The 14050-nt window shown below is 38.9% G+C and overlaps 1 protein-coding gene across 3 annotated transcripts in view; it reads left to right on the forward strand.

Annotated features, from left to right (window-relative positions):
- The window catches only part of LOC139739331 (G protein-coupled receptor kinase 3-like), a 116698-nt gene that overhangs the window by 58214 nt on the left and 44434 nt on the right, over positions 1–14050 (forward strand). For all 3 annotated transcript variants that reach the window (XM_071649946.1, XM_071649947.1, XM_071649948.1), the window contains exon 5: positions 673–747. In XM_071649946.1, coding sequence (XP_071506047.1) covers positions 673–747 — 75 coding nt within the window. The remainder of the gene's footprint in view (positions 1–672; positions 748–14050) is intronic.

Consider the following 14050-nt stretch of genomic DNA (forward strand, 5'->3'; position numbering starts at 1 on the left):
AATCAGGTAACTTTCCTTGCCATATCTTCTCAGTTTCCAATAATTTTGTCTGGTGCTTACATTTGATGTTACAGTGTATTGTATATCAAGTGTGAAGTCAAGCTGTGTGAGAAGTCCACATCTTGTGAAGATCTGCATGCTTTCATTAAATGCTGAATGCATTTTCGAGCCACCTTTAAGCCTTAGTGCTGTCAACTGTTATGTTGTTATAATGAATTGTTATTTAAGGCTATGTTTCTGCTCTTAAAACATCCAAAGTATATATTTTATCATACACATATGAATAAAGCTCTTTGTCTCAAGTAGAAGATATTTACTCGTAGGCTCACATGTTGTTTTTCTTTACATGTGGCATTCAAGTATGAAATCAGGAAACTCTGAGGCTGCCACCTGATGATGTTTGGTGTACCGCTGCCAGTGAAATAATTCTTGAATTGGTGGAATCTGGGAGGCATTTCATGAAGGAACTTGTCGGATAAAATATCTGACAAGTCAGTTATATCCGACAAGTTTTGAGAAATTCTTTAGTCTGATTGGCTGATTTCTCTGAACTTGTCGGATATAATTGACTTGTCGGACATTTTATCCGACAAGTTCCTTCATGAAACGCCCCCCTGATCCTTCACATGAAAGATCACCCCCTTCTTCTGTCTTACTTACTTCCCTGTGCAGCAATTCTCCAAGGAGGCAGTAGAAAACGTGAGACAAAAGCTGACGAATCAAGAAGCCAAACCGGACCTCTTTAGCGTAAGTATCTCTGCACCCGACACTCCATGGATCTATGCTATATTCATTTTGTCTCACACATGTGACTGCGATGAAGGATAATCTCGACAGAGAGTTGAAAAAAAGGAAAGACAAAGTGAGACTTGAAATCAAATTGTTGCAAGTATTATTGCCGTTATCATTATTATTATTTTTCTTATTCTTATTTTTATATTTTTTTAACCAGCATTATATTTTTATCATCAGTATTTAGTTTATTGTTACTGGTTTTACTATCATTACCATATTTTTATTATGATCATCAGTATTGTTGTTTTTGTTATTATTGCTTTTTTTGTTGTCATGCGTGTTCAGGCATTTTTTGGGCATTTCCTCAGCTCTGCAGAAAATGTTGCATGTACAGTGAACACATTGGATATGACCACTCCTCTTCCATGGAGGACATGCCATGATAGAGCGTTTGGTTGTCATTTCCCCTGCATCCAATTTTGTTTTTTTGGGCACACTGAATACAGAAAAGCCGAAAAGAGCAAAGTGCATCGGATGGAATCCAGGGCCCCCCATGAATATCGCAACGATGCGCCGTCTCTTTAAAAAGTGAAATATTATACCCGGCATTGTGCTCTAGTTCAATCATCTGTATGTACCGTCAGACCACGGGAAAGCATGCAGCGTATGCTCGAGGAACACTCAACGGCAGACATACACATTTGTGCATATATGTGCATACAGACATACTACGTACACATATGATACGTACAAACAAACAGCTACTCTGGCGGACACACATGCAATATGAATGATTTAATATAAACATGCATAACCCATGCATACGCACTTGTACATGCAAACAGTCAGTCTGCACATCCATTATGAAAATGGAGAAAATTGCCATCATACTTCTAGTACATGTATAAAGACCCCACCCCCCCCCACCCCAAAAAAAAGAAAGGAAAGGAGAAAGCTGTAGACATTGAAGAAAGTCCTGTCACAAAATACACGTATTGACAGATGAATCTACTGAGAGACGGAATTTGATTGTGACGTGGATGAGTAGGGCATTGGTCAAGATAGGCAGGTGATCAGGAAGGGACTGTATTAATTTTGTGTGAGGAAGATTCAATGCGAGGACTGAATAGAGCGTAGACAGATGAAATAATCATCGTCGTCAAGAGTCAGAGATCAATCCTTACACGGATGAGGAGCACAATGCTTTAGATTGACAGGTGACGGGTGAAAACGCTGTATGTGAGTCAAGTAGGTTCAGTGTAGAAAGATTGGTCATAGCGTGTCTTGAAATGGAAGATGGATTGAGAACTGGAGGCATAGGAAGATGGAAGGGAGAAACATTGGGGGGGGGGGCAGGAGGGGGAAGGTAAGGGGGAGGGGGAGAAAGAGTATGCCAGGGGTGCATAAACCAAAATTATTGCATAATGCTCAGATTGTAAAATGATAGCTGCTTTACATACATGGACTATTGCGATTATCTGTATTTCTTATCACTAGCTTAACTCTTTAGTTTAACTCTTTCGATGGTGATGATAATAGTCTAGAATGATTGCTGTCATTATTCTTTCAAATCAGGTCTGTCAATGTTTTTATGCTTATCACTTCATTATCGTTATTGTTGTCTAATGCAAGTTGTGAGGCACTGTATTAAATAGCTAGAACAGCAACTTCTTCATGCTGTACTCTCAAAATCTGGAGTCTGTACTCTGTGAATAATTTGAAATATGGTATAGGAACCCATGTAATGAAGGAGGAAGGAAAAAAATACAAAAAAGGAGACCAGGGCCCTGTTTTATGAAGAGTTAAAATTGAACATATAATTGATTTCAACTGTAAGTTTATGGCAGCCTGTGTGTTAAGGAAATTTAAAATCGATTTTTATCTTTTGATAAAACGGGGTCCAAGTGTGATAACACAGTCATTGTAACGTGCTTGCACATTACTGAGAGCATGAATTCATTCCTACTGGGATGCTCTGACACACTGACATTAACACCCTTACACTAAAACACATTCACACACTCACACACACACAGACTCACACAGGCACATGCTGTCATGCACACATACATGTACAATCACACATACAGTCACACATACATCCGAATACAAACACACACACACACATACACACACATACAGACAGCAAGACAACTGAACATATATGCGTGAGACCTCTCTTCTCTCTCTCTATCCATCTCTCTCTCTCCTTTCTTCTCTCTCCCAACGTGAGAGAACGTCCGCCAAAGTTATTACGTGCATTTGCATAATGCATGCTCAGCTGTATCTCCCTCGCAAACGAAATGGCGTCCCGTGTCTCGAGCACACCCAGCACTGCACGCAGCCGGGAACGCTGAGGAAGCCTTGTGTATCGGGGGTCTAATGTTACATGTTACCCAGTGTCTTCAGCAGCTCCTCCGCTGCTACAGACGAAATACTGACAGTATGTTGCCAATTTGGACGGGGTACAACGAATGAGCAGTAGCCGGTGCACTGTTCCAATAAGCCGATGCACTCAGAAGTGCCGGCTGTGAAGACTTCGTGGCAGTTGGCAACGTTTAATTTCCGCAGTGGGATGGTGAAAGATTTACGGCCCAAATATTGCACGACTGACTGGAATTTTGATTTGCAGGAACAGCGCTAAATGTTATGTACTGTATTGAAAAAAAGTAAAAGAATAGGAGATATTCAATGCTTTTAATCATTATTAAGAACATGTGGGCTTACCATTAGGGAATACTATGAAGCTGAATAATCATAAAAGCTTTCGAAAGGTGCAATGTGCAATTATAAAAGGAAAAAAACAAACAAAGGCCAGGTTTATAGGGTGTGAATAAACATGATTTCTCAACTTAATAACTTTATTTTGATTCTCTGTCAAAAACACAAGCTTGAGAAGAGAGCTTCAGGCCTACACTGTATTTCCATTTCCGTGATGATGTATACTCACATGAGTATATTTGTCATATTCCTCACCATGCATATCAAGAAATATGTGTACCTCGCTTAAACTCAGACTGTAGGTTTGATTTCAAGGGAAGTTTGGCATGATTTTCTACGACTTAACATCTTCATTGTCATTAAAAAAATGTGATGTTAAAGCTATTGATATCCATCACATTAGAAAAAAGGGATGTGGTTGTTAAATCCACCGTTATTTGTAAAATATGGGTCTTGATTGCAGCACACTGATAATATTATTATTATTATTTTTTTTTTTTTTTTTGGGGGGGGGGAGGGGGAATTGACCCCTTAAAAGGGCATTGTACCGGTTTTTTATTTTTTTATATGTTGTTCTTTTAATTCTAAAAGACCCAGCGGTGCAAACAGAATCAAAATTTCATAACGATTTAGTCGTAATTTCATGTTGAAAATGGAAATTTTTTGGCGAGAATTATGCTAATGAGCTGACGAGCCCGGATGTCGTGATGTCACAGGTGCCAAATGTTTCACTGATTACAAGCCCTCGCATCGCGTGCGTTAAATCGTGCCGAGTAGCAGACGACGCTTAGGCCCAATTTAGCTAGCAGGCGGCACTTGTGTACTGTCCTATCCATGCAGCTGTCTCAAATTGCAGCTGAACCAAATCGCACCAAAATTACAGGATATACTTCTAAGCATATTTCAAAATACCGTATTATATTTGAACGAAATCGGTAATCGAGAAGTATCAATATTGACGCCGAATTTCAAGTTGTCACACTAAAAAAACCCTCACACTTCGCGAGAGATCTTGGTAAACGCGATATGCACAATCTAGAACTGAAGTTAGCCGACTAGTGCTGTGCGAACGGGGAATTTACGCGGGAACTAAATTTAAAAATGTCATGATTTTAGCGATTTGTGTGATTTACGAACTTTATTTTTCATTCAACTTAGCTCAAATAATTTATAAATTGATTTCTTGCTCCCGATTACTTGAAAGATTTGTCTCATGATATTAGATGGCTAACTTCAGTCTGTGCGTGCGCAGGCGCTAGGCAAGTAGGGCTAATACGCCGCGATCACTCTTGTTTATTCGTACAGAGCAGATTGTTTTTAGCGACGACAGGAAAGTCGACAACTTCACTTACGCTTCTCATCTTGCGATTTGGTTCCAATTAGCGTGAGCAAGTGGACATGAGTCATAAAATACTTCTTGTGATTTTGGTGCAATTTGGTTGGGTGAATTTTGAGATATCTACATGGATACGGAAGTACTCTAGCACTATGCGTACACCAGCGCTTGGATCGCGAGGCAGTGGCACTGTTTGTATCTACGTGGTCGGGTCGGGCCACTCTTCCGAGGTATGGGTCCTACTATTGTACTAAAACTAGATCTAAATTCTAAGTTAGTCCTTGGTGTTAATACGACCACCATGAGATTTATCTCGACCACAAAAACATTGAAAAGTCATAAAGCAGATACCTTACCTGCAAAATTCAGCACAGAAACAACAGGGCCTGCAGCACAAGGGCCTCTAGCGGCAACGCTTGACCTTGGAGTCTGGACTTTCGTCTGGACTTTCTTCAAGTTCTGGCAGCAGGCCATTCGGGGTATGTATTGCATACGAGACGTTTACGCTGTGCCTATTATTAGCGCTGTGCACGTACAGCTAGCTGTCGACGGAGCGGCGAGTAGAGTCTTCTCCTCGGTCCTTGACTGCTCACTAGTCCTAGTCCTAGTTCTAGTCTAGAGTCTATATGTACTGAGTGCCGTTTTCTTCTAACTAGGCGTAAACCGTGATTGCCGTTGACTATTTTTTGGATTTAGATTTTAAGAATCACTCAGTCCTCATCTTCGTTAGATAGTTTGAACTGTGATGTCGAACCATTGATCGCTCATCATCAATGCATAGTTAGTTCAACGTTACTTTTTTTACAAATAGTTTTCTATGGGCAGCACGTTCGGACAATGATGCCAATTTCATTTTGCATATCTGGAATATTCCCCACAAATTTGGTCTAAATAAAAAGCTTTTGAAGAGATTCCTTTTAAAAATTAATAAATATTGTTTTACATGTTTATTTCAGCTCCATATTGCAATTTTACTAAATAACAGTTTTTGCAGTACTTCGTGTGAGATTTCATCAGTAAATTGACATGTGTAGAACCTTTCTAGTTCGTTTTGCTAAATTCGGAGGTTGGCACCTGTGACGTATGCCAAATTGTGTGGATCGTTCCTTGGCTTGCTCGTTTTCATTTTTTTCAAAAAATCATTACAGGCTTATCCTGGGTTTTAGAATCCTCTCTTTCCAGTTGTAGGCATCAAAAAATGTAGATTAGAATTATCAGACAAGTAGAAAATGTCAGTACAGGTTTCTTTTAAGAAATGTCACTTGATAGTTCATTGTGTTGAAACAGTGCAGGAAAAACAGTGATATATGATTAAGGGAAACATAGGCCATCATGGTTAATGAAGCACATACCAATGAAAGTGAATGGTAAGGTAAAAGCATTATAAAAAAATGTGGTTTCATAAGCCATTATTTGTTCTTTAACTACCAGCTTCCATTATGTATCCTTGATCTACTGTATACGCTATAATTTTCGCGTACATAAATTTTCGCGAATTGCCGATGTCACACATTTTCGCGAGTGGTTAAATTCGCGATTGGGGGACCAGAAAAAAATATGAAGTGGCAAAGAAAGTGTGAATTTTCAACTTACTAGCATATAAGAATGATACTAGTTATACACTGCATGAAAAAGACTTGCTAAACTCTGCGAACTAGATCTAGTAAGTTAGAATTCAACATTTTTGAAGTGGTTAAGTCCATCGCGCTAGATTTCTGACGAGTGGTCCCCTTGCGATAATGGATTGGCTCTCTACAGTATTCGTAAGTAGACATGGACGTGCGTAAACAAGCTTAGCCAGTATGGTCTGTTCGGTAAGCCGTGACATGGTATTCTAGTACTGAAATGTTCGTATCATCAAGGCAAGGGATTCATTTTGGAAGGTAATATTTTCGCGTGTTGACTAAAACCTGACTTCAGTTATCATTCAACAGGTTTCCCTCACATTGTTTGTCATTGACAATTATTGATATGGAAATGTATTGTCATTAAATGAACCTGAGTACAGAAAATAGATTGATTACTATCATTCCATTGCAGTTTAAGCTACAAGAAAAAACAAATCAAAGATGGATTAGATGTGTTCTTTTAATGTATTACATTGCCAGATCATTCTTTAAAGATATCTCTATTTCAGACAAAAACCCAAAAGTCTGTCAGAATTAGAATTAATACTTTAGCACCATCATACAAGTTTACAACAAATTGGTTAGAAAGGCAGGAAGGCCCTAACATCCAACTGATCCCAAATTATGAAATGTTTTCATTTTTTTTTTGTAACTCATTACAGCATATCACTGAATAACAAATCCCCCCTCCTACAGAAAAAACAACAACAAATTTTACATTCTCCATGAAGACCATGCCAAGAAACAATGAATGCATTTGAAATAATGTGGATCGGTATGAGCAATGTAGAGCCATCCATAGTCGATGATATTTTCCATCGACAGAAGCTGTCCATCAAAGGTTGATTCAAAGACAGTGTGAAAAGAATTTTAATCATCACTCTTGTCAGTGGAATGTTATTGATTTCCAGCGATTGAGGACAGCATGAGACATGCCCAGGTGTTAAGGGAAGAATTCTGGTCAGCTGTCTCATGCCTAATTCGATTTCAATTAATGGCTCTGTCCTGCCCTACCTCTGACATTTTAGCTCGTTGCAATCCAAACCTCGGATAGCCTCGTTTGGCCATATTAGCTGGCGTGTAAAAAAGGTTGGATTTCTGCAGCTTTCATTATTTGAACAGCTGTCACAATGTGACCTAAATGTGGAACAACCATTGCAAAGCGGTTTACGCTGTGTTTAAAGGGATGTAATGATCTCATGAGTACGCACCTTGATATTGCATTCAAACAAATCAACCTGTTTAACGCGTAGCCTTTGTAGGGACCAGTTTTTAATACCTGTGTACTGGAAATATTTGATATAGAATCGGACATTTATTCCAGTTTGATGCACATTTCTTCACAAAGGATTCATAGCATTTTTAGCTATAAAGTTCATCTGAGGTTTGTCTCCGGCTTGCCAGACCTAGCAACATGTATTAATGCAAACAAACATCCAATAGTAGAAATAGATTGTGGAGTGGCAGATGATGTGAACAGCCTGGGCTTCTGAAGGCTTGTCACCGAAAATAATGACATACTTTTTATTAAGTGAAACAATCTACTGAACGGTTGCCAAAATTAATCTACTTTAATAATGCTCTCAGAATATTTGCAAAGCCCTATCTCATTATGTCATGAAAGCAAGCATTAATTTTACTTGCTACAAGTGTTACTTGTAGTATGCATAGAAATGATTTCTGGAACATCTATGCAGCATGAGTATCATTTCTTACAATTTCTTTTGGTATTTTTGTATTAGAATTTCATTTAATGTGTCTGCTTGGGAAGTAGTGACTGCATGTAAGCAAGCAACTATTAGACCAACAGCTTTAAAGGGACTGTACAGTACTGGTTGAGGTGAGGGTTCAGGTTTATAACATTTTTTTTTGGTGAGATAATGAGAAACCTCTTATGAAATATGAAAGAGGATTCAACGTTTATTTGATGAAAATTGGCCTTGAAATGACTGAGATATCCAAAAAATGCGATCCTAATAAAATTGACAGGCCACGACTTTTATTGGGATCTCTTTGTTTTTCCGTGTTTTTAGATATCTCAGTCATTTAAAAACCGATTTTCATCAAATAAACTTTCGATTCCCCTAAGAATTGTATGCTCTTTATCATTTCATAGAGTGGTTTCTAAATATCTCGCAAAACATTACAAGCTGAATCCTCACCTCAACCAGTACTGTACAGTCCCTTTAAACCCCCTTGAAAGAGCTAGATATATGTATCCTATACCCTGAAGAAGAGAAGCAAACATATAAACATGTATATGTCTCGAATACTGTAAAAGTGGATATTTTCGCACGACTAATTTTTCCTGTTCGGCCAGGCAAGAAGAGTTTTGCATGTTTTTAATTCCGCGAAATCAAGACATCCACTACTGGAACATGTGGCTCGCAAAAATGTTTGCGTGCTTTTATTTTTGCTTTAGTTTCTGGTTGCGTGAAATGTGTGAAAATTTCAACACTGCAAAAAATTCCCACTTGACGGTAGGCTTGTATAGCAAGTGTGGAATATGTGGAATTATGCCATATTCTTGATGTATTAGTGTGTAGTCAATTGACACTGAGCAAGGAGCTTGTTTTTCTTCAAGATTTTATTGCAAGCTGTAGTCATTGCGGTAACCATGGCAACAGCATGCCAAAAACGAGTCAGCTGCTTGACTTGAACTTGTTTCTGCAGCAACTGCGGATAACGAGACAGCTTGTGCAGAAAGTGGTCATATTACCTACCATTTATTGGTTTAGTCAGTTAATCATTTTTCTATAAAACAGTCTTGTTTCTTACCAAGAAAGACCTGCTCTATAAGAGCAAGGCAGTAATGGCAAACTTATTTTGAAGAACAGTAGTAACACTGATAGAAGCTGCCTTGGATAAAGATGATGTTAGTATCATCATAATTATGATGATAATGTTAATGATTATTGTCATCATCATCAATGTTGCTTTTTCATTATTATTGTTATTATCATTATAATCATAACTATTATTGTTGATATAATTATTGTTAGTAGTAGTAGTAGTAGTAGTAGTAGTAGTAGTAGTAGCAGTGGTAGTAGTGTTATTATCATTACTAATATTATTTTATTACAATTATTGTCACTATCATCATCATTATTATCTAGTCTAGACCATTTGAATTGCTTACAGAATACTCTAAAAGTGAAAATTTTCGCGGTGTTGAAATTTTCGTGCATTTCACGCAATCAGAAACTCGCGCGAAAATAAAAACACGCAAATATTTCTGCTTGCTATATGTTCCTGTAGTTGATGTCTTGATACTGCGGAATTAAAAACACGCAAAACTCTTCTTACCGTGCCGAGCGCGAAAAATTAGTTTTACAGTACTATAACATATGACCTTCTGCTGCTAAAATGAATGTAATATACTTTTTTTCTTTTCAAAACATATTTAAAGTCTTCTTCCAATCGTGTGCTTCTTCCTCCTATCTGTGCTTAGTCATGTGACAACTTTTTCCTCCGCAAGATGCTCGCCTCTGCCACCTTTCATTCGAACAAACAAATCCTACTGATGAAAACAAATTCATGTTTTCCAGCCCAGCTGATGATTTCTGAAGCCAAAAAAGAAGAAGATCTAAGTCACTCTGTCTCGTCTTACTCTCACAAAATACCAGCCCCCCCCCCCCCCCAACTGTTCTACTCAAAAAGGTCACAGGGGTCACACAATTCCCAGGGTAACCCAATTGCTGCAGCTGAGCATTGCAGGTCTTCCAGGGTCTCACACATACATCGATTTGCATGAACCTACACAGTCACACACACACAGCTCACATACACACATGCATGCATGTACACACAATGGACATGTGGCTAGTCATTAAGCAGCATTATAATTGCTTTCTGATTGAAACTTGTAACATCAGCAAATATTTAAAAAAAAGAAGAAGAAATAATCCTAATGAGCAATGTGAAAAGGTACGGGTAATATGGGCTGGATGAAAAAAAAAAAGAAATGCATTTAACAAATACAGAGAAGGAGGGAGGGGAAATTGCATCAAACAAAATATTGTTGCCCTTGGCAACAGAGTAGTAATTAATCTTTCATGCATGAGATGGATCCATCAGGGGCAAGACTGTATAATGCATCAAACTAATTCCTAGTCTGTTAGACCAGCACTCTCGTCCGATTGCTGAATTAGCATACCACTTCATATAGATCTGGTACCTGTGTAGCGATCTAAATATAGATTCTTCAAAAGACATGGTCATGGTCGGGGGGGGGGGGGGGGGGGGGGGGGGGGCAGGGCACCGTCCAATTTCTATGATGTCATATTTGTGCCGATTCAATGATGCAAGTTTGTGCAGGTACGGGAAAGGCAGACTGGTTGCAAATGCAGCTCTGCTGCTTGTAGTAGTAGTAGGGCACTTTAAGAGCATATATGTCCCATCGCAAAGCAGAGATGGATGAAAATCATACGACATTCATGTTGAATCGCTGTATCTCGTAGGCAACGGGCTCGAAGAATCACGTGCACAAGGCATCTTGTACTTGAGAAAAACACTCGTGTACATACATTGAGTGCATGTCAGCTGATTCCACTTTGCTAAATGTCCGTTATTCATCTTCATTGCTCCAATATATCGTGAGCCGTCAGATGTGTGTTCTCTCTCAATATGCCAAGATTCCAGTATTGAAATGCACAGTCATTCTTCAAAGGCATCTATTAAAAAAAAAGGTTTACTATGTACCTAGCAGTATTTATAATTTAATATCAGTTAAGAACAAAATTCCTTTGATGTAGCAATAAACACAAAGCCACTGATCTGACAGTTTTTTCAGAATCATTTTGTAAAAGGCATAAAGATATCCCATACTTGTGGTGCATGTACATGGTTGTATTTCTGTTATGATGATTAAGATTAAAATATGCCAAAAAAAAAAAAATCTGGGTTTATATTACTATGCATGGATTGATACCAACAATAATTTGTTTTATCATCAAACTTCATTGACAACTTTTTAGGCAGATCAACCATGCTGTTAAAAACATATTTGTGAGTTTGAGGATGTGCTTGTTCTTCAGATTTTCTTGACTGTGGAAGCATCCCATGATACAATTGATATTCAGAGTCGCAAGTTAATGTCTTCTGACCCAGATACATCGCTTACAATCCAATGAACGCGCCAGTGCATAATATATACATATATTGTATGTGTGTCTGTGCATATAGGTGTGTGACAGGACACATTACATTAATGCACAATGTAGCAAACCTGCCTCACGCTCATGTGCATGTGCGCAAGTAAATATTCAATTCCTGCTCACATTTGCGGCAGAAAAATTGAAGATGGCGGAAGCAGGCATGCTCAGACATCTCCATCTTCTAGTTAATTAAGCCATCCATTGGGGGTCTCCATTGATTTCCAATCCCGTTTGTCCCTCAATGCTCCAAAAATAATGTGAGTCTGCACTTGTGACTTACAGTGACTTTTGTTGCAATCCAGTGACCCAAAGACTATATTCTGTACCCACATAATCATTTGTGCATTGTGTGGAAATGTTTAATATTGAGAGATCTCTAGCTGTGCATTTCAAGATTTAGTCATATGATGTCATTTTTTAAAATAACATTATTTTTGAGAAAACACATCTGATTACTCTGTAGAGTATGTTATCATGCTCTTGTTTGAAATAGCATAATTTTTTTAGAAAGCAGTTCAGATTACCTTGTACGGTAATGAGTGAATATAGCTGCAAATTGATGCTTTGTATTGGACAGAATTCATGCTGTTTATGGGTCTCATGATCATAGTCTTTGAATTCTTTGCAGTGCAAGTCTTTCAAAGACACTGGTCTTATTGCAGGCATTCTAAGTGTCTCATACTGGCATGTTCAGAAAAACAGCTAAAACACATGTTCTCCCATAACAGTAGTATCGATATCATTTAATTTGATGGTCAGAAAGTTGGAATGCATCGTATTTAACTGAAATATTTGTGAGCTTGTAGCTGCTGAAGAACCCCCCCCCCCCCCACCTGATGAAAATAAAAGGAAAAGTCAAGGGCATCCTATTACCTTTTTCCAATACTTTATGTTCAGTTGTACATTGCCACTCACAAGTAAATTATTATAAAAGTGGTAATTTTCATGATGTGGAAATATTCATGCGTTTTGTGTGACATGAAACTGGTGCCGAAATGGAAACACATTTTTTAATTTGTTGTGTGTAATAGCATTGTATATTTTCATCCTCGGGAATTTAACACACGCAAAATTTGTGTGATACCTGACCTAGCATGTAAAATTACTCAAGCAAAGACATCCACTTTTGCGGTAAGTGGAAGTAAGGCAAAGCTCACAGGAAGGCGAGTCACTACCTCAACACTACCAGGACTCTGCAACTTCACAGATTTTGTTCCACCTTGTCCAACAAAGTAGCAAGTGCAGGACTCTGAAACTCCCCAGTTTGCATGGGCACCTTGTACCAGACAGGAGCTACTGGTATGCGGAACTCTGCAACTCCCCAGAGTCTAAGACCCCGTTTACAGTGCGAGGCTCGGCCGCGGCTCGGCCGCGGCCGAATGCCAAGGATGATCAAGCCCGGATTTGAACCAGTGACCTCCTTGTTGCCAGGCCCAGCGGCCTCCCTCCGTGACTCTCTTGATTGGGTCCCTTCCAACATTGTGGCTGGCTGCATGCATGGACTTCAAAGACAAGTTTCATGATTTTTTTTCCCCCTTAGAGATGACTGTTACTCTTCTTTCTTCCACATCCTGGTGCTGCCGAGGTAACTCCCCGCGCCCCTCAACCATGAAATATTGGATGAAGGAATCAATCACCATGAATCCATTAGGCGTATCTGTGACCCCGGCTGTAATATTTATGATGTCATCTTGATTACCCCCCCCCCCCCCCCCCCCAATCCTCTCCAATTTTCCTTTTCATTCAGGGTCTCTATCTCCACCCCTGCAATCCTCTCCAGTTATTGCCGGGCATTTGAAAATAAACACATGCATGACACGGACAGCTCTGCATTATAATTGCTGGGATTTGCGTGTAAACTGTGATAGTAGCATTGCAGGTTGTCTTCCTCACATGTCAGCTGAGTGGAGAAATTAGGGAGAGATATAGGGCGAGTGAGAACGAGGAACAATCCCCATAGTCAGACACAATGTCGAGATGACATGACGTTTGCCTTGTGTAGCTAGGTAGGCCTATGATACGATAAAGCAAGACATTTTTTTTTTTTTGTGAATTTGAGCCAAGGACCTTTTTCGCTTCATGAAATATTCACAAATTGCCACTGGCATTCAATGCATTAAGTATAGACATGAACATTCGTGTGCATTTAAATTTTGTGAAATGTGACTCCGCGAAATTTGTGAAGTTAAGTGCATGCAAACATTTTGGCTTTACAGTATAATCCAGAACTGTTTTTCATACATATCACCATCATCTTCCTATGATTATTCAAACATAGTATTGCTATTTGAAAGGGGACGGGAAGAGCAAGTTTTTTTTTGATGCATTCAGTAACCTCCCCATTCCTCATTTCCAAGCTGCATGTCTGGTTGCACTCAGTTGTCAAAAGCAATGTTCGGAGAGTATTTAACTGTTGGTTTTTTTTAAAGATATCTCTAAACCATGTGGTGATTGATAAGGAACACAAGTTATTC

Source organism: Diadema antillarum, unplaced genomic scaffold (assembly GCF_040938485.1).
Source record: "Diadema antillarum isolate AM-2024a unplaced genomic scaffold, OU_Dant_1.0 seq00000796_RagTag, whole genome shotgun sequence".
NCBI lineage: Eukaryota > Metazoa > Echinodermata > Echinoidea > Diadematoida > Diadematidae > Diadema > Diadema antillarum.